This window comes from Conger conger, chromosome 5, assembly GCF_963514075.1.
Source record: "Conger conger chromosome 5, fConCon1.1, whole genome shotgun sequence".
Taxonomy (NCBI): domain Eukaryota; kingdom Metazoa; phylum Chordata; class Actinopteri; order Anguilliformes; family Congridae; genus Conger; species Conger conger.
In genome coordinates this window covers 39866043-39887957 of record NC_083764.1, presented here as the reverse complement: position 1 = coordinate 39887957, position 21915 = coordinate 39866043, and the positions used below count along the sequence as shown (strand labels likewise).

The window sequence follows — 21915 nt, the reverse complement described above, 5'->3', positions numbered from 1 at the left end:
CTAGAAAACTCAACTACATTCTGATGTAAGGGAACTTTCAGTGCCCACATGTAAGAATACCGGATGTACAGTTGGAATAACTGATGAAAATCCATATGGTGACTTCATTTCTATTTAAATGCTGTTCACATATTCTGCTATTCTGCTATTAAAAAACATTTTCATTTGGAATCTGTGCATCCTCTTGCCTAGCCCACCCAGTGTCCAATTGCCTCGCGTGAAGAAGATCACATAAAGCGTTTGTTCTTTAGAAAAGAAGAAAAATGTAGTACTGTGCAAAAGTTTTAGGCAGGTGTGAAAAAATCAATATTTGGTGTGACCACACTTTGCCTTCAAACCAGCATCAATTCTTCTAGGTACATTTGCTCAAAATCAGGGATTTTGTAGGCATATAGTCAGGTGTGTGATTAACCAATTAGCTAATGATCATCAATCATCATCAATGTATCATCATAATATGTAGGTTGAAGAATAATCATTTACTGAAACAGAAACAGCTGTGTAGGAGGGTTAAAACTGGGTGAGGAACAGCCAAACTGTTTCCAAGGTGAGGTTGCTGAAGACACTTTAATGTCAGAAGTCATACACCATGGCAAGACAGAGCACAGGAACAAGACACAAGGTAGTTATACTGCATCAGCAAGGTCTCTCCAAGGCAGAAAGGCAGGCAGGGGTTTCTAGATGTGCTGTCCAAGCTCTGTTGACGACGAACAAAGAAACTGGCAACATTGAGGACCGTAGACACAGTGGTCGGCCAAGGAAACTTAGTGCAGCAGATGAAAGACACATCTTGCTTACTTCCCTTCGCAATCGGAAGATGTCCAGTAATGCCATCAGTTCAGAATTGGCGGAAAACAGTGGGACCCAGGTACACCCATCGACTGTGCGGAGAAGTCTGGTCAGAAGTGGTCTTCATGGAAGAATTGTGCCCAAAAAGCCATACTTCCAACGTGGAAACAAGGTCAAGCGACTCAACTATGCACGAAAACACAGGAACTGGGGTGCAGAAAAATGGCAGCATGCTCTCTGGACTGAGTCAAAATATGAAATATTTGCCTGTAGCAGAAGGCAGTTTGTTCGCCGAAGGGCTGGAGAGCGGTATGAGTATGAGTGTCTGCAGGCAACAGTGAAGCATGATGGAGGTTCCTTGCAAGTTTGGGGCTGCATTTCTGCAAATGGAGTTGGGGATTTGGTCAGAATGAATGGTCTCCTCAATGCTGAAAAGTACAGGCAGATACTTATCCATCATGCAATACCATCAGGGAGGCATCTGATTGGCCCCAAATTTATTTTGCAGCAGGACAACGACCCCAAACATATAGCCAATGTCATTAAGAACTATCTTCAGCCTGAAGAAGAACAGGGAGTCCTGGAAGTGATGGTATGGCCCCCACAGAGCCCTGATCTCAACATCATTGAGCCTGTCTGGAATTACATGAAGAGACAGAAGCATTTGAGGCTGCCTAAATCCACAGAAGAACTGTGGCTAGTTCTCCAAGATGTTTGGAACAACCTACCTGCCGAGTTCCTTCAAAACTGTGTGCAAGTATACCTAGAAGATTTGATGCTGTTTTGAAGGCAAATGGTGGTCACACCAAATATTGATTTGATTTAGATTTTTCTTCTGTTCATTCACTTCTTCTGTTCATGCATTTTGTTAATTGATAAAAATTTCTATTTTTGAAAGCATGCACAGAATCTTTTCACAACCGCCTAAACCTTTTGCACAGTACTGTATGTCCGCTGGTGAGAAAGGTTGCCTGCTGGAATGATGGTCATATTTTAAAGCTTTTATATCTTTATGTTTGAATGTAGACAAATATATATAATTTCTTTTTTTTTTCTTTTTTTTAAGAAGACATCTACAGAGTCTCCAGAGAGATACAGAGTAAAATTATTGCTTTTCCTCAAAAAATTATATTGACTATAAATTTGTACCGTGTTATGTTTATGTCTGTCTGAGACATCAATTACTGGGGTTACTGTGCTCCTGAGCCAATAATATGCCCACCTTTTTCTCACAATTAAAATGGATGGAATGTGGTTGTTAGTTACAGTAAAGAGAACTGAGTTCTTTGGTAAGTTCTCAGCTACATTGTTTGTGGGTGCGCTGTGTCATCTTGGTGTTTTGGCGTAGTTCAGAAAGGGGGGAGGGGGGGCATTCTTGATTGTAAACACAGGAGTGACAAACACAGTGGTAGGATGATATCACAGAATAAAGTTTGAATTTGGCAGCTGTCGACTGGCAAAATAGTTGAAGGCATACTACACAGGATTCTCACCTTGAAAACATTATTACATTACATTACATGTCATTTGGCTGACACTTTTGTCCAAAGCGACTTATAGTTGATTTTATAAAACAAACATGCTCAGTCATTACTATGATACACAAACAACCTGTGTCTATGTTCACTTCTTCCAAATACCTTGTTTGTCTACCTGTACCGAAAAGCATGTGTCCTGGATGGGATCAAAAGGAGTCATTTATGGTCATTCTACAGTGGTGCGTTGGCTGGGTTTGCCAGAGATAGCCTGGTGGTGGTTAAGCAAAGTAGCTGCCATTATTAGGCAAACTGAATTCAGTTTTGTATGTTAGCTGGGTGGCCATGATAGCTGCACAGTACTACTGCTTATTTTCAGAAGATTCTACCAACATATTTTTTCTCCTGGGCAGGGAGTTCATGCCGAAATCAAAAATACTCCCGGACATTCTGGAAGACTTGACATGTCTGAGAAAAAGCGACAATGAATTGAGGGGTTTGTCAGTATGCCTGCTTATGTTACAGAATTGTGCAATGCTTCCTTCCAGGCCGGCTAGAGGCTTTGTGGATAACACAAATTGATATGCACAGAAAACACATTACAGACTAATTATTTAGAGCATGGTTGATGTTAAACTGATAACTGCTACTTCCACTCAGTGAGCACTTTATTAGGTATTTATTCGATTTTTTTCTTTTTTACTTCTACTGCTGTAGCCCATCCACTTAGAGTTATGATGCGTTGTGTGTTCAGAGATGCTCTTCTACATACCAGTGTTGTAATGTGTGGTTAATTGCGTTACTGACACCTTCCTGTCAGTTTTGACCAGTCTGGCCCTTCTCCTCTGACGTCTCTCATTAACAAGGCATTTCTGTCTGCAGAGCTGCTGCTCACTGGATTTATGTTTTTCTAGAGACTAGTGTGCTTGAAAATCCCAGGAGATCAACAGTTTTCTGATATACTCATACCACTCTGTCAGCCACCAACAATCATTCCATGGTCAAAGTCACTTGGATCACATTTTTTCCATTCTGATTTTTGGTGTGAACATTAACTGAAGCTCCAGACGCATATCTACATGATTGGATATATGCATAAATAAGTAGGTGTAATAAAGTAAAAATGTTCCTAATAAAGTGCTTGGTGAGTGTACATTTAGCTTGCAGCTACCAAGTGCATTAAAGTATGTTACACTATCTAGCCATGAATCCTTTCTGCACATGCTGGTACAAAGGGTGTGTTTATTAGCCGTCAGAGCACAACATCCTGGGAGCGCTCAGAGTACGCACTGGACGCTTTGGCTGAAGAGACTGTTTATTCAAGCGTCCAATAGTTCCAATTTTAAAGAAAGACTGAAGTGGTTGTTAACCTAAGTTAATGGATTTCTGTGTGCTCTATGACATTTGAATCACAGAGTGCTGAAATCAGAGTATATTTTCAGAGTGAATATACAGATGCACCCATTACATTACATTACATTACATTACATTGTTGGCATTTGGCAGATGCTCTTATCCAGAACGACGTACAGTTGATTAGACCCAACGGCTGTACGGATCTAATTGTGGCTACACCGGGGATCGAACCACTGACCTTGCGTCTCCCAGTCATGTACCTTAACCACTACGTTACAGGCCGACCACGCTACGCTATGTAGCAACCAAAGCTACTGACAGCTAGTTGTTTTATAGGTGGGTGAGCTTTGACATCTTGGGAGTGTAGGTGGGGAGTAGACCTTTTTTGATTGTAAACAAAGGAGGGAAGAAAGGAAAGAAATCCTGCATATGCCTTTATGAAATCAAAAGTTCATGGCAGCAGCGGAATGTGGCCATGCATTTCGAATAATTTAGAATGCCAATCCAGTATGGAAGTTTTCATTCATTATTAAACAACTGAATTCTAAATGAAATTCACCCAACTCATGTGATACTCGTGTTACACTGTGTATTCAGTTTAATGGATTTTTTAAAATGGATTACAAAACTTGTCATCTCTATATCAGGGATAGTTTTTAAACCTAAAAGGTGAGCATGTGTTATAAATAAAACTCCAGTGCAGTCAGGACATCAAACATAACAAGGGCTGGTTGCACCGGTTGGATGTTACATTACAATGTAACGGTCCAGTGTAGACAATGCACGTTCACAATGGTGCATTCTATCGCGGGAATGTTATGTGGTTACAATACAGCTACTGCTTGATTTGTTGACATTAATCATATCCCCGAAAGTATTCTAAAAAGCATGATTAGCATAAAATCTTGCTGCTTCTGTAGTAGGCATAGAATTTACACCCAGATGTAGTGCTATGCCCAGTTAGTGCAACTAATTCAGAAGGCTTTCCTGATAATTTTGACATGACATTCAATCATTTCCAAAGGAATCATTCTCTGTCCTAAAATGTAAGTCTCCCTATTATTTAACAATTTTTTTTACTCGTGTAGACATTTTTAAACCTATACATACAAAAGTACGTACAAATGAAGCAGCTAGGCCCCTACAACCCACTTGACATGTTCAGTGCATTCCACAAGAGTCCACACTGCAACAGATAAACACCTGCAAATATCTCAGATGTTAGACCCATTCATCAAGAAAATATGTATAGAAACACATAGTACAGAAAACAAAATCACACACACAACTATTGGGCCCTGAGACACAGAGAAACAAATAAAAGTACATGTGCTTACTGTAAATAAAAATATTAAAGAATGATGGCTGAAACAGATTTTTTCTGAGAAGTTCAATTAAACGATCATATGCAGTAGTTACGTGCAGTGTAACCAATGCAATTAAATTCTTACTTGCGGTTACTCTCAGTTATATTAGGAGGCGCAAAGGGAAAATAATAAAATAGGATAATAAATAAATAAACATGTCCTAAGTGTTTTTTGTTTCGGTGGTGTGTTCTCTAATGCAACGGAACTGCTTACCAAATGGAAGTGCAAATAGTCCATTGCAAGGGTGAGTGGAGTCATTAAAAACTTTATGGACTCTCCCTACTCACTGCTTGGTATAAATGTCTATGATGGTTGGGTGATGTAGTCCAATGATGCTTCTGGATGTCTGTATAGCACGCGCTGTAATGCCTTCTGATCCTGGGCCGTGGAGCTGCTGTGATGCAGGATGTGATGCAACCTGTCCCCACTTCCTGGCCACTTTCTGAACGTGTTATTAATGAGAGAGGTCAGGGGAGAAGGGCCAGACTGGTCGAAGCTGACAGGAAGTTGACAGTAACGCAGATAACCACACAGTGGTATGCAGAAGAGCAAAAGCAGCAGTAAAAAAATAAAGTGCTCAGTTTATTTGTAATTTCAGTTAAATCACCTGTGTATTTATACCCGTATGTTTTTGTCAGTTCTTTGTCAGATTGTTATGTGCTTGTCTCCGGATTGCCTGACCTATGTTTTGTTTCTTGAATGCCGATTCTGTCTTTGTTTTTATCTGCTGGTGTCGAATTCCGACTGAGCATTTGGATTACGATATCTGGATTTCCCTTTGTAATGTTGCCCTGTTGGACTGCCTACTTGTGCACAAACTTTTGCCTGTGACAACGGCCCTGTCTTGGATTAAGTTGTATTCGATTGTTGGCGATTGACCCATGCCTTTTTTACCACTCCCGAGGTTATTTCGTTAATTGGTTAAATATTGGCAGCACATAGTACCCGGCTCCCTGTTCCTGTTGACTTCATTTTGCAGTTCTTCTGAGCTGTCATCCTCTCTCTTTAACTATGATTTCATAGCGTCACCTCTATGTGACACTATGGGGGCGACATGGCGACATGGCTCAGGCAGTAAGAGCTGTCGTCTGGTAGTCATCTGGCAGTCGGAGGGTTGCTGGTTCGATCCCCCGCCCGGGCTGTGTCGAAGTGTCCCTGAGCAAGACATCTAACCCCCAAATGCTCCTGACGAGCTGGTCAGTGCCTTGCATGGCAGCCAATTGCCGTTGGTGTGTGAGTGTGTGTATGAGAAGCATCAATTGTACAGCGCTTTGGATAAAGGCGCTATATAAATGCCAACCATGTGACCCTGGTTGAGACAGGCCTCAGCCGCAACAGTGGAAAGCACACAATGGTGCACTACCAGTGACACAATGGGGCAGCCTATAGCCTATTGTCTAAGTTACTTGACTGAGACCTGAAAAGTGATTCAAGCTCCACAGTAACTACAATAAGATCACTGCAGCTGTTGGGCCCCTGAGCAAGGCCCTTAACCCCTCATTGCTGTACTTACAATAGGTCGTCTGGGTCATGCAAGGTTAATTTCTGCCATCTACATAAATTTCAGAGCCAAAATTGTCCAATTAATTTGCAATGGGCATTGTTTTTTTAAAGATGAAATTGAGTGTAGGGTTAATTTAATACTCATGTAATGTGTAAATTTGTCAATGACAATGGCAGCCAGAGATGTTCACAAGTCATCAAATGCAAGTCGGGGGTCAAGTCTCAAGTCTCTGAGCTAGAGTTTGAGTCAAGTCTCAAGTCTCTAGTATGGTGCAGCCTAAACAACAGTATGGCTATAGAAATTCATCCTGATCCCTTTGCTAACTGAAGATATAGAAACCATAAGTGTATAACACATATTTTGTATATGACATCAAGTGTATGACAACTGAAGAAGCAGTGTTATCAGGGGCAGACAAAAATATAGTGGTTGTTCATATATCAATGAACTACCACGCCTGAGCCAATGTTTTGGCAAAACCTTTCTCAAGATGGCTGGAGAAAGGCTTGCCAAAACCTCAGGTCTGGTGTGGTAGGTAATTGATATGTCAATAAATAAGATAAAATAAATAACCATTCTATTCTGTGACTCGTGACATAATGTAAGCATTACCATTGGCTGTAATATAAGATGATGGTCAATAACAAATTATGGGCCGGTTACATGAACACAGATTAATCTTAATCCTGGACTAATTGCAGTTTTGTATGAATAATCTCCAATTAAATTGAGTCTAGGACTAGGTTTAATCTGCGTCTGTGACTCAGTAATTATAATTACAACTATTTGCAGATGAAGTCACATAGTGTTGAAATTTGAATCACATTGCAGCATTGGTTTATTCCAGTTTTTTACAATCACATTTTTCAAAACTCTAAGCAGTTTTTTTCAATTGCGTGGATACACTATACATAAACCAAAAATAATTTGATCACTGAACTAAATCACTTGTTCACAATGACTCAACTTAACTTTCAAAGTATTAGCATTTCAAAATGAAATACACACATACTGTTTGAAAATACTGTCTTTTCATTCATTACAAGGCATCTAACTACCAATGTATCTAATGTATTTTTCCATTAGCCTACTTTCGTAATTTTTTGGTCAGATGTTGCCCTGCTAGCGTCAGCACAGGGGACATGTATTGACCACCAGTTGTGGTCTTTCTGAAAGTGGAGCCACTCTAAGCCATAAAAAGTGGAAACTAAGTAGGCCTAAATGATCCCATCGACTCACTAGTTTATTTCCTTCGCGGCCACTTCCCCATGTTTCGATAGGATTCATATGGTTCATATAATTCTTACCTACTTACTGTTGCCATATTATTGTAGCTGAGTTTGTTGCTGAAAACAAAGATATGAAACACTTTGGAAAATACTCTTTCCATCCATTACAATGCATCTAACTACCATTGTGTCCAAGTACTCGGAATTATAAGTAAGTGTAACATTACTTCTGAAGCATAGTTTTATGGAAACTGATTACTGTTACAACATTCCATGTATAGATCATGAATGTTTTTAGATAAAGAAGTCTATTGACACCAATTACTTTGGAACAGGATCAATTTTTCCATATTATCATTGAATGTAATATTGCATCACCATCCTTTGTCACAGGGGTTTTCAACCTTTTTTGACATGCACGTTTGAGCTGGCGGTCAAATGACTGATGATTTTACATAGTGGTAAGAGCAGTAGTAAGGATGTGTATCCACCTGCAACAACATAGCAACAACATGGACCGGTCAGATGATCCATGTTAGAATAGAGATCAAGCAGTGAGAGGAGGAGGAAGAGGAGGTGGTGAATGGAATGGAATGACAAGTACTCCTTCAGAGAGGTGGCCTTGTTTCTCATCTATCACTGCAGTTCAGGATTTTTTCCCACAAAACTTCATACAACTCTCTGCAACAACATGTAGCTTGTCAGCACTAGCACTAGAATTTTATGTCATAGAACAATGATCTAAAAACACTAACAACCAGTGGCATTACAGTTAATGGTGGTTCAGCCTGATTTTTTGTAAAAGTTCTAAAACTATAGAACGAGCCGCTTCTACTCAACTTTCTTCCTTCTTTTCTAACAACAACCTGCTAGACCCCCATCAGTCTGGCCACTCGACAGAGACTGCGCTCCTCTCCGTCAGTGAGTCACTTCATGCCGCACGAGCAGCCTCCCTCTCCTCTGTCCTCATTCTTCTAGATCTCTCTGCTGCCTTCGACACTGTGGATCACTTCATCCTCCTGTCTGCCCTGTCAGCAACGGGCATCTGTGGCACAGCCCTGGACTGGATTGAGTCCTACCTCTCTGGTCGCTCCTTCCAGGTTGCCTGGGCTGGTTCGGTATCGACACTTCGGCCCCTCGCCACAGGAGTTCCCCAGGGCTCAGTCCTTGGCCCACTTCTTTTTTCTCTCTACACTCGCTCCCTTGGCCCTGTGATCACTGCACATGGGCTATCCTACCACTGCTATGCGGACGATACCCAACTCTTCGTCTCGTTCCCGCCGTCTGATACGCAGGTTTCAGCCCGTATCTCTGCTTGCCTGAGGGACATCCAGAGCTGGATGGACAACCACCATCTAAAGCTCAACCCAGGTAAAACTGAAATGATATTCATCCCTGCTAATACCTCTCCCCATCTGGATCTCTCCATTTCCCTCGGGGATACCACACTCACGCCGTCACCCAGTGCAAGGAACCTCGGCGTGGTGATGGACAGCAGACTGTCCCTTTCCGAGAACATTGCGGCGGTGACCCGGTCTTGCAGGTTCTTCCTATACAACATACGGAGAATCTGCCCCTTTCTCACCCCCTACTCGACCCAGCTCCTGGTCCAAGCGATGGTTCTGTCCCGCCTGGACTACTGCAATTCCCTCTTGGCTGGCCTCCCAGCGTCCGCCATCAGACCCCTCCAACTCATCCAGAATGCAGCAGCTCGTCTGGTCTTCAACCTTCCCAAATACTCACACGTCACCCCCCTGCTTACTTCCCTCCACTGGCTGCCTGTCATGGCTCGCATCAAATTCAAAACATTGGTGCTAGCCTTCCAAGCAGTTAAAGGGTCTTCCCCAGCTTATCTGCAAAAAATCATCAGACCCTACACCCCTGCCAGACCTCTTCGTTCAGCCTCCACAGGCCGCTTGGCACCTCCCCCTCTCAGAACCTCCACCTCACGCTCACGACTACTGTCTGTTCTGGCTCCACGGTGGTGGAACGAACTCCCCGTTGAGGTCAGAACTATAGAATCTCTCCCCACCTTCAAGCGCAAGCTGAAGACACACCTCTTCAAGCAGCACCTCTCCCCATCCCTCCCTACCTCCCTGTGAACCTTAATTGTTGTCTCTGTGACTTGCTTTGTGTATCGGTATTTTTAGTTGGTTAGGTAAGCAGTGTTTGGATAGTTAACTTTAGTGACTTTTGCTCTGTTGTTTGTTTGTTTGTTTGTTTGTTTGTTCAAAAAAAAAAAAAAAAAAAAAAGGCCCTTGTCCTTATCTTTGTTGTACAGGTAGCAGTTGAAATTGTACTTACCTCTAGGGTCTTTCAGCGAACTTATCCCTGGTTATGGGTATGCACTTTGTTGTACGTCGCTCTGGATAAGAGCGTCTGCCAAATGCCAATAATGTAATGTAATGTAAAAAAGAATCATTCAGTTTGGTCCACATCCAGAGCTCTTGTGCTATCTGTGAAAAGATCTGAATTTTTTTTTACAGTATTCTGATTTTCTTCAATGATTCCACTCCCTTCTACTGTTTCCACTATTTCCTTTATTTAGAACCACAAAAAGACTATATTGAAACGAGTATTTTTTCATGCTACAGTAAAGTATTGTAAAAACAACTGAACCATGAAGCTATAGGTATCTTTTGTGTGGACGATCTAAACAAATGTTTCGATAGTATTTCATGAAAAATTGGAACCAATGAGTTTGGAAGTGCAAGATATGACTGAACAATGCATGTTTTGAACAGGCGAACGGGCTGTGTTACAAGTGCTTACCTTTTTGAGTTTTGTGTCTAAGGTTTTGTAAATTGAGCACAAGCTTGTGAGATTAGGGTCGAAGTGATTGTAAAAAACTGCAATATACTATTACTTTTTAATTTTTAAATGAAAGGTAACTTTTAGCATTTTTTGGGACTACATCTACATTATGCAATAGGAAAACCTTGAATCCTTTAAGCCCATGCACTATTTCATAGTAAAATTATTAATCTTTTCAAAACCACATGCAACTACAGTAGCCTACATGCCAAACTTGGGTTCTACGGTAGCAAAATACCATTACATGGTCGTTTTTACTGAAAATGCAGCTGCTTGTGTGACCTACATTGACAATGAAAATGCACGGGGCTTTTCAAGCCAACCTGAAGAAGTTTGTTTGAATGTTACTGTACCTTACGCTCGTGGTTCTCTAGCTTGCATAGCTTTCCAAGATTAACCATTTGAATAAGAACATATGCGCTTTTGTTATGCTGATTAAATGGTGACACAAACATTATACTTGAAACACATCAATAGTTTAGCCAAGTTATGTTAAAGCAACACTGAACAGCAGTGGGATCAGATCCGGTGCTAGTAAAACTGACTTACCTTTCCGTATGAGTTTTCAAATGTCTGTTGAAATTTGACGTGGTTGCTCCTGCATTAAAAAAAAATAATAATACACATCTCGCTAATTGCAATCATTTTGTTTGGCTCGATGAGCCTGAATTATTTAAACTCAAAGGCCACAACATGCAGAACTGTAGCTAATCTCAGCAAGCTATGCTCCAAGAAATACAGCATAGGGTGTTGCTATGGTTGCAACTAAACACATGGTGTGGCGCTTAAAATAACATTGGGTGTGTATTAACTAAGGAATATCTTTAATGTAAATAATTTAAATTGGCTGTCACATTATTCACTTTGTCATTTCCATGATGCCATTTGGCAGACTCTTATTGTTCGACTCTCCATCTCTGATGGCAGCTCTCACGGTCATCAATTCAAGGGCGTAGAATTGAGTAAGGATGATTGGGACGACACCTTTCATGGCTTGGAGCGGCTCCACTTTTAGAAAGGCCGTGACTGATGATTGATACATGTCCCCTGTGCTGGTGCTAGCAGGGTGACATCCGATCGATTTCACATCCGACCCAAAAACATTTTTAAGTAGGCTAATGGAAAAATTACCCCTGGAGCTTAAGGGCATTTTTTTTCTACATAACTAGGTACAGAATGGACAGCACAATTTTTTGCAATGGTATCTGATCTCCAGCAACATACTATTATTTCTTGTGGGAGCTGGCTTAATGGTATGGGTAGCGGTTTGTTGTTTGTTGAATTAAACAATTTTTTTAGGATATTGATTTGCAAATTTACAATGAATGTTATTCAGTTCAAAAACTTGACGTGACCTTCATTCAAAAATATGACGGTTAATGGTTGTAGACTCAAGTGAAAAATTTGCATCTCACATGTGTACCATCCAGCTTGGACCTGTATGGAACTCTGGCTCACTTGTTTGGCTGCAGTGTTTCCCAGTGTAAACCGTTTGCACCAACGATCTGTGCTGTCTGTTTAACAGGAAACCTTGGACATGGCTCACCGGCTTGCTTTGCATGGTGACCAGCTAATCCAGAGTGACCACTATGCTGCTGACCTGATCCAACCCATCTCAGCTGAGCTGAGGCGCATTTGTGACGACTTCACCAACGGGACCAAACGGAAACATGGCCTACTTACGAAATCCCTTGAAATCCACAAACGGATAAATGAGGTAAAAAAAAAAAAAGACTGATGGAAATCCTGTTCGCTTTGTCCCTAAATGTCACAGGTTTGAATATAGGCAGGTATTTTTTTTTTGTTCATACATTTTATTTATTTTTAATGACTGAGTAAAAGCATTATGTGGAAGTTATGTGGAGGTATTGTCCTAATGTCCTGATGGACAATCTATGATCAAGTCTCAGCTACCTAGCAAAGACAGCAAGATTTACACCAAGATTTCCTGGTACCTGGTTAAATTAAGTAAATAGTACCCCTGGGCCACTGCCAGCAAATTCTGAATTTATGTGATGCATATAAGATTTCAAGGGCGGCACGGATGGTGCAGTGGGTAGCACTGCCGCCTCACAGCAAGGAGGTCCTGGGTTCAAATCCCGGTTGGCTGGGGTCTCTCTGTTTGGAGTTTGCATGTTCCCCCCGTGTTCGCGTGGGTTTCCTCTGGGCAGTCCGGTTTCCTCCCACAGTCCAAAGACATGCAGGTTAGTTTGATTAGAGAGTAAATTGCCTGTAGGTATGAGTGTGTGAGTGAATGGTGCGTTTGCCCTGCGATGGACTGGTGACCTGTCCAGGGTGTATTCCTGCCTTTCACCCAATGCATGCTGGGATAGGCTCCAGCCCCCATGAAACCCTGTTCCGGATAAGTGGGATATGATAATGGATGGGTGGATATAAGATTTCACCACATTGACATTGGCTCAGGAGGTAAGAGCACTGGCAGTCGGAGGATTACCGATTCGATCACACCTTGGGTGTGTCCAAGTGTCCCTGAGGTAAATGAGAAACATCAATTGTACAGCACTTTCGATAAAGGTGCTATATAAATGCTATTTACGATTACCACAGATTAATGAGAAGGGTGTACTTGACATGGCACACATAACTCTGTAATGTTGGATTGAGTTTTAGTCTTAAAGGAATACACCAATCTTTTGGGAAATATAGCTTTTCCCCAGAATTAGACATGATGTTTAATTTCATTTTCATTTTCTCAACTAAGTCTTTATTCTAAGATAACACGTTATGCAAACATTGAAACTGAGCCAGTGAATGCACAAAAATCTGATCAAACATTAGCCTCCAGTATAGCTAGTAATTGACATACTACAACTCCGGAATCTTAGATCATTTGGAGATGGTCGAAAATTACAAAAGATGGCTGGATCAAGGTCAGGTGCAGACAGGGCTGAACAGATGATAAAAATGCCAATTGGGTGCAAGTGTAGAACAGATTCTGCTAAGTCCTTTGAAGAAATAGGTGTGAACTGAGTCAAGATATCAGTATTAAAGGAGAGCAGCACTCCCTCCCAGAGACACTTATTGGATGAACAGCATTAACAGTTCACAGAGGTCACAATATTGGTGAATTTGCATGTACGGCGCTGAGGACCCAGTCGCAGACCACAGGATAATCCAAAATTGTAGTTTATTAGTCCGTAATCGTAGCCAGGAGATCCAATACAAAGACAAAAACAGAAGGCAAAAGAATGGTCGAAAAAACAGGCAAGAAGGTCAAAAATCCAGAAAATCAAAAGGCGAAAGTATAAAAGGGCGTAGGCAAAAATCATAGTCAGTAAACAAAGCAGTATATCAAAAACCAGAAAATCAAAATGGCAAACAAAACAAGAGGGTAAGGCAGGCTCGGAAATCAAAGGCGAAGGGATGTCTTTCTGGAATCTCAAGAATTAGGCTTACGAGGAATTCGGCACTAAAACTGATCAACGTTCTGACACTGGTTCAAACAGAGACTGAGATTTAAATACATGAGGGAAGGTGACAATCTAGGCGGGGCTGGGAAAAAGGGGGGCTAAACAAATAGACAACAGGTGGAGAAACATAATAGGGTAATAACATAATATCGGGAGGGAGACGAAAACGCGGACTGGATGTACGTAACAAAACATGTAAAACATACGGCTCCGGATTAGGGAGTAGGCATTTGCATAGATTGAAGATGTAGTGATAGTCAGAGACAGGTGTGAACACTTCGCTGAAACTAAGCGAGTAATTAGGGATAACATAGGGAGGCGGAGTTATAGAATAGTGCAGAAAAACTAAGAGATTGCGTTAGTGAATTAGTTACGTGAATATTTCTAAACTACCCAATAAAAGTGATTGTTAGTTAGTTAGACAGACAGTAAGTGTATTAATCGGATTAGTACTGTACAATACCTAGATTAGTAGTAGTTAGTAAGAATAGTGCTTTACAACATCTAACTACCAAGAAAAAGCAGGAAGTAAGAATCGCGAGTTTGGAAGGAATTTTTGAAAACCCGAAACTACCGTAAACACCCGAATAGTGGGACACGCAGACAGGGGAGTGACTAGGCTGGTAGATATTCAGACACAGACATAACAGGGGAAGACAAATGAGAACTGTAATGGAAAACAATAACCAAGGATGTATGAAAAATGGATAAATAACAAGAATAAACATAAATACATACAGGACAAATACAGAAACATTACGCAAGTGAGCTTGAATCTGAAGGATTTCTTTGCAGGTGAACCACTGGTGCGAGTCAGGCGTGTACCTGCTGGCCTCCCAGGCAGTGGACAAGTGCCAATCGCCTGAAGGGGCAGATACTGCGCTTCAGGACATCAGAAAGTTCCTGATGACCACCAATGAACACCAGCTGAGAAGCCTCAAAGAATTGCATGACCAGTATGAAGACATTCTTACTGTGGAAGTCAAGGTAGGTGCTATCTGCTGTTTTCATGAGAATGAAACAAAAGGCATGCAATGCATTTGTCCCTCTATTGGATAGCTTAACTCAGTGACAACAGGACCCTCAAAGCAAAGAAGAAATGTTCTGGTCAAGGTTGAAGCCAAGTAATCCTGGCCCCATATTTGTAAAGTGTCTCAGACTAGGTGTGATGCTCTAGGATACCTGTACATTACATTACATTACATTACATTACATTACATTACATTACTGGCATTTGGCAGACGCTCTTATCCAGAGCGATGTCCAACAAAGTGCAAAGTGCATACCCATAACCAGTGATAAGTGCCCTAGAGGGAACTACAATTTATAACTGCAACACGCAAATATATGAATAAACGGTTTACCTTGCCTTACTCAACTCGCAAAGGTATCATTCTACCGTAATAACACAAGTAAAGACAACAGTTAAGGTTTACAGGGAGGTAGGGAGGGGCAGGGAGAGGTGCAGCTTGAAGAGGTGTGTCTTCAGTCTGTGAAGGGGAAGGTGGTTGTAGGTGGTAAGAGATTCTGCTGTTCTGACCTCCATGGGGAGTTTGTTTCACCACCATGGAGCTTGAACAGACAGTAGTCGTGAGCGGGAGGTGGAAGTGCCGAGAGGGGGAAGCGGCAGACGTCCTGTGGTCTGCTGCTTCCGGTCGGCCGAACAAAGAGGTCTGGCAGGCGTGTAGGGTCTAATAATCTTTTGGAAGTAAGCTGGGGCTGACCCCTTAATTACCTCATTTGATGCAAGCCATGACAGGTCGCCAGAGGAGGGAAGTAAGCAGGGGGGTGATATGAGAGTGTTTGGGAAGGTTGAAGACCAGACAAGCTGTTGCATTCTAGATGAGTTGGAGGGGTCTGATGGCGGACGCCGGAAGGCCAGCCAGGAGAGAGTTGCAGTAGTCCAGGTGGGTCAAAACCAGGAGCTGGGTCGAGTAGGGGGTGAGAAAGGGGCGGATTCTCTGGATGTTGTATAGGAAGAACCTGCATGACCGGGTCACCGCCACAATGTTCTCAGAGAGGGACAGTCTGCTGTCCATCACCACTCTGAGGTTCCTTACACTGGGTGATGCCGTCAGTGAGGTATCCTCTAGAGAAATGGAGAGATCCAGATGGGGAGAGGTAAGAACAGGAAAGAAGATAATTTCAGTCTTACCTGGGTTGAGCTTTAGATGGTGGTTGTCCATCCAGCTCTGGATTTCACTCAGGCAAGCATAGATGCGGGCTGAAACCTGGAGTGTGAGAGAAGGAGAAGGAGGATGAGAGGGCAGCAGGAGTGGTGGTGTTGTCAGGTGTGATCCATGTCTCAGTAAGGGCAAGGAATTGTAGGGACTGGAGGGAGGCATATGCAGGGATGAAGTCAGCCTTCCGAGTGGCAGACTGGCAGCTCCATACCAACACACCTGGTATACTTTTTAATTTTAGTTCATAATGGGTAAGGTCCGAATATGGACAAGGCCAACCTGATCCTGGATCAGCTTTTCCAATTAGGTCATAATGGATAAGATATGGATCAAGAAAATTTGAACCTTTAATCACAATCCTACTGTATGATGGATTAATAATTAAGATGATGGATAAATGTAGGATATAGGTTGGGCAAACCTGATCCTAGATCAGTGATCTTACTCTTACTGAAATGCGTTATGCGTATGAAACTTAAGATGAATACAGTTATGATAGAAACTAGGCAAACTTGATTCTACATTGGCAATTCTTCTGTGCCATCCTTGCTTGCTTCTCTGGAGCAGATCAGTGTCCAGAAGGCCCTTCGGAGGCATGAGGATGTGCAGGAGATGTTTGAGAAGAGGCTGGCCAGCCTGAGGAGGTTGTCGGCCAAGCAGACCCGTCCTGTTCAGCCTGTTTCACCCCGCCCCGAATCCTTCCCCAAACTCCTCCCCCCAAAATCCTCCTTGACACCGCCATCTAGGAACACTGGGCCAGGTAAGTCCACAGACAGGTTCCTGGTTCCTATAAACCACACAACTAGCAGGAAGCACTCAACCATCCTCCTTGGTCATATGGAAACCAATGAGAAAGAAACCACATGCTTGCTGCCAAGAAACAGAAGCCGGGCTGTTTCTATTTAGGTCAATGGTGAAAAATGAACACTTCCATGCAATTATAAACATTCTTTATTGCATGGGGAGAAGTGAGGGATTTTCATTCTTCAATTTTGATTAATGGACTGTTAATGAGTTGGTGTGCATTCTTACTAATTCCATCCATCCATTATCTAAACCCGCTTATCCTGAAATGGGTCGCAGTGGGGCTGGAGCCTATCCCAGCAAACATTGGGCGAAAGGCAGGAATACACCCTGGACAGGTTGCCAGTCCATCGCAGGGCACACACACCATTCACTCACACCATCATACCCACGGGCAATTTAGACTCTCCAATCAGCCTAACCTGCATGTCTTTGGACTGTGGGAGGAAACTGGAGTACCCGGAGGAAACCCATGCAAACACAGGGAGAACATGCAAACTCCACACAGAGAGGCCCTGGCCGACGGGGATTCAAACCCAGGACCTCCTTGCTGTGAGGCGACAGTGCTAACCACTGCACCATCCGTGCCGCCTACATATTTTTTTATTATTCAGTATTTTAAAACTTATTTTTCTACCTGCATGTCTTTGGACTGTGGGAGGAAACCGGAGTACCTGTCCATGCACGGCATGTTTGAGATCTCTCCACATATTTTCAATAATATTCTTGACCCTTTTTCCAAACATAACTTCTTTGGTGGTGGCCACAGAGATAAATTTGGTTTTCATCAGTCGGAAGCACATTCTTGCAAAAGGCTTCAGGCTTCTCTATGTTTTTTTTTTCTCTATGTCTTTTGCATACTTCAGAAGCTTAATTTTGTGTTTAGGCTGTTCTTTCTCACAACTCTGCCATGTAGGTCTTTGTTGTTTAAAGTACATTGTATTGTTGTCCGATGAACAGCTAGACCTGTGTTTGCTACTCTTTTTTGAAGCTCTTTTGCAGTGATGTGTGGGTTCTGAGCATTTCCACCAGGTCTCGGGCCATTCTATCTGACATCTTTCTTGGTCTTCCAGACCTTGCCTTAACTTCAACTGTTCCATTTATCTTCTATTTTCTAATCATGTTTCTGACAGTGGAAATAGGTAGTCTGAAACATTGAGAGAGTTTTTTTAGCCTTCTCTTTCTTGGTGGAAATTAACCATCTTCATTCTAAAATCCTTGGACCACCGTGGAGGAACCCATGGTCGTGAACACCAGACAAAATAGACACAGAACAGACACTGCAGATACCTTAGAAGGCATTAATTCAGCCTGAAAAATTCAGCCCTGGAATGATACTCACCTAACTCATTGAAGCCCTAACGAGTAAATCACCTGGGTCTGGGCCTTAGTTATCATCTTTTTAAAAAGTAACAAAGAATAATCCAAAACGGTTCCCAAACTTTTGCACAGGGCCTTTTTCCTTTAAAAAAATTATAAACAGTAGGGGCGGCCTGTAGCGTAGTGGTTAAGGTAAATGACTGGGACACACAAGGTCGGTGGTTCTAATCCCAGTGTAGCCACAATAAGATCTGCACAGCCGTTGGGCCCTTGAGCAAGGCCCTTAACCCTGCATTGCTCCAGGGGAGGATTGTCTCCTGCTTAGTCTAATCAATTGTACGTCGCTCTGGATAAGAGCGTCTGCCAAATGCCAATAATGTAATGTAATGTAATGTAAAAAATGAAAATAAAAAGCAATCTTGCTTTAAAATTTGCAGAAAGAAGAGCCGCGGTAGCGCAACAGGCTAAGATGTAACAAACCTTGCTGTTGCAGTTCAGTTTGTCGTAGTTGCACCGAGGATCCTCGGTGTTTGATTCCCGGTCCTGCCAAAGGCTGAGTTTAACCGGCTCACATGGAGCAGCATAATTGGCTAACTGCTCCGAGGGAGGGCAGAGCGCTCACCTGGTGGAAGCTTGCCACATACAACAACAGTGCCCCGATCGCCTCGGAGTCGATGCAGCTTGGAGAAGGCTCTGGAGATTGTTAGATCCATCCGTGCTGCTGGTTGATGTGGTCGTATGTATGCGGTGTATCCTAGATAACATGGGTAATTACTATAGATAGGGTGCAATTATAAACCAAATTGGGAGAAAAAGGTAAAAATCTGAAATAAATGAATAAATAAATAAATAAATAAATAAAACATTTGCAGAAAGGTCTCATGTTTAAATTTAAATGCGGGGTGCCCAAATTTTTGCATCCCACTGTATTAATACCAGTTTAAGTTTAGCTAGACAACCATTCATTCACCACAGTGAAAAGTGGTAGACAAACGGTCTCTTGTTGTTGCAAGTTTTAACAGACCATGACATGATAAGTCTATATTCCTATTGATACCGCAAATTTAATGGTGACAACTTTTTATTTCTGAATTGGTTGTTCTGAATTTGGGATGAAATTATCAACAAATGTTAATAGCATGCAGAATAAGATTTTTAAGTACGAGTTTTGAGACCCCTCCACAATTAGATTTTGAGGCTTTCAGGGGGAGAGAATCCAGAAACCTCTTGGGCAGTATATTACAATTTCCTGCAGCAGCGAAAGTAATACCTGCACGCCCCCCATCCAAAACTATGTTCAGCCCTATATTCTGCTCTGTTACAGCACCAAACCGCAGAGGTTCAGGGAACATAAGCAGTCCAAAACAGCTCACTGACAGTGATCTGGTGAAAAAGAAAAACTCACGCAAGTCAAGAGGCAGCATTAAGGTATACACCCTTCTCTCACTATTGTCATAACACTGGCTTCAATAGACACACACACATGCACGCACACACATACGCACAACAGAACTGGATCAAATAAATAAAAATAAAAATGTTTTAACTGTACTGGTTTAAAGGCATAAAACATTTCATGTAATGTATTTGAGGTCACACCACCCCTGATAAAAGTACATTTTAACAGTAAGAAAACACTTTACATTTTACGTGAAGTGAAGTTCTAATTTAAAAATGGAGAATTTATCTATCGTTATTACAGTTTTGTTGCTGATTGCTTCATTTACCAATCAATGTCTAAGCCCGTTTCAGTCATCAACTGCCCTTGCCAATCTTACATGGGATTCATGCTGTTGACGTACATTCTGTTGCACCAAATGGCATTTGCATCCTTTTTGACACAAGTGTGAGTTATTTTCAGTTGTTGTTCATCACAGCATGTGTGAAGAGCGGAGTGGAAGGAATTGTCACTCCTTGCTCATGTGCCAGTGTTTTGCACTCTGCTCCCCCACTCCATATCCTTTTCCCCACTCTCTCCAGAAATGCTCATTGCTCACACAAGAATGAGTGTCACTCAAAAATGTATTATTTTTTGTTTTAAATCGTCATTTAACACTAGTAAGGCCAGAGTCAACATCATTCAGGGGTTGGCATTTACGATTAAAATTGCTCCAACAATCCTTTCACAGCTTTTATTTTATTTTATTTATCCTTAATAATAATGATAAAAGTGCATGACTGAAGACGATACAGTAGTTTTTCAGTGGGAATCCAATCTACAGAAACGAGGCTCTTCCTACAAGGAGTTAAACAAAGATTAAAATTCGGCAAGCGAAACCAGGTTATATAAGTGTGTGCAAAGTGACAGAACGCTGTCTTTCTTAATTCAGTGTGTACTACTTTAGAAGTAGCCATCTAGTGGACCTAGTATGGTAGCTACTAGAATATAATAAATAATTTCTAAATGTTTTGGCTTAAAATAACAGCACTGACATTGAAAATAGAATTTAAATTCTAAAAATTGAGTCAATAAAGAGTTACAGCCTGTTTTTTCTTCACAAAAAATTAGCAGTGCTTTGGTTTGCTCAATGAAGAGCCAATTAATCAAGCTAACACATTTTATAACTGCGGAGATAACACTTCCAATATATTTTCACTAAAACTGAGACTTTGTGGAAACGGAAGAGACTGCATGACAGCAGCGTGAAATTGAACTAATTTGAGAGTGGTCTCTCAAGGTTGTGCATTCTCTGTGGAATTGAGGTCCAAGAGGAGATGAAGGCAGTGCATGTGTAAAAGCACACTATGCTGAATGGAGAAGAAAATGGAAGTGTGTTGAATTAACAGTTGGTTAAGTTATTTGTTGAAAAATGTTGCACTTTCTTGAACTACGTTCACCATTTTCTGTTCTATCATTTTAGCACTTTTCTCAGTATGCTTGTAGCCTAATATGCCTTGACATATTTTCCCTTAGCCAATATAACAAAACCATTATAATTTAGAAATAAAAATGTTGAAATTGATTCAGTTGTGTCCTTTTCCAGGATATTTCAAGAACAATTTGCTTAGTCTATAGTATAGCCGTTGTGTGTTTTTACAGATTAGAGCCAATCTATTGCATCTATTATTTAATGGGTGTCTTATTTAATTTTACAGAAAATGTTTATTTTATTTTATAGGGAAACACCTGTAAAGTGATGGAAAGCAAACAAGTGCATTAAAAATGTGGGCTGCAAATACATATTTAGCTTCATTGGTTAGCTAGCTAGTTACACTGCTAACATCTTGCTCTGCATCTTTACAAAAATGCAGGTTTTTTTGGCTATATCTCTTTTCAGATTCTACAGAGAATCTACCATATTTGAATATATGATATAATTTAATGGTGCACCAAGGCCTATTTGTCTCCTCCTGAATATATTGAACAAACTTATTCGCAAATTTAGCTGACAGCTTGCTACAGGGTAAGAGGAAGGGGGAAGCAGTGTAGGCCTACTGGGCCGAGTCTGCTCATGCATAGAGCTTATGAGTGAACATTGCTGGAGTGGGAGAAAAGGCCGATGCTCCATCCTTCTGAAATCCCGTCCTATTACAAATACATGGTAGCGGCGGACTTGCGGTTGCAGTTTGCTGCAGTTGCACACCGGGGACGATTCTCGGTCCTGCCAAAAGCCAAGTTTGGCCGGCTCACGTGGGGCAGCAA

At 41.7% G+C, this 21915-nt stretch overlaps 1 protein-coding gene across 3 annotated transcripts in view; it reads left to right on the top strand.

Moving 5' to 3' along the window:
• Positions 1–21915, top strand: part of LOC133129821 (guanine nucleotide exchange factor DBS-like) — a 100551-nt gene that overhangs the window by 21316 nt on the left and 57320 nt on the right. For all 3 annotated transcript variants that reach the window (XM_061244163.1, XM_061244165.1, XM_061244164.1), the window contains 4 exons: positions 12060–12251; positions 14761–14952; positions 16716–16908; positions 19597–19700. In XM_061244163.1, coding sequence (XP_061100147.1) covers positions 12060–12251; positions 14761–14952; positions 16716–16908; positions 19597–19700 — 681 coding nt within the window. The remainder of the gene's footprint in view (positions 1–12059; positions 12252–14760; positions 14953–16715; positions 16909–19596; positions 19701–21915) is intronic.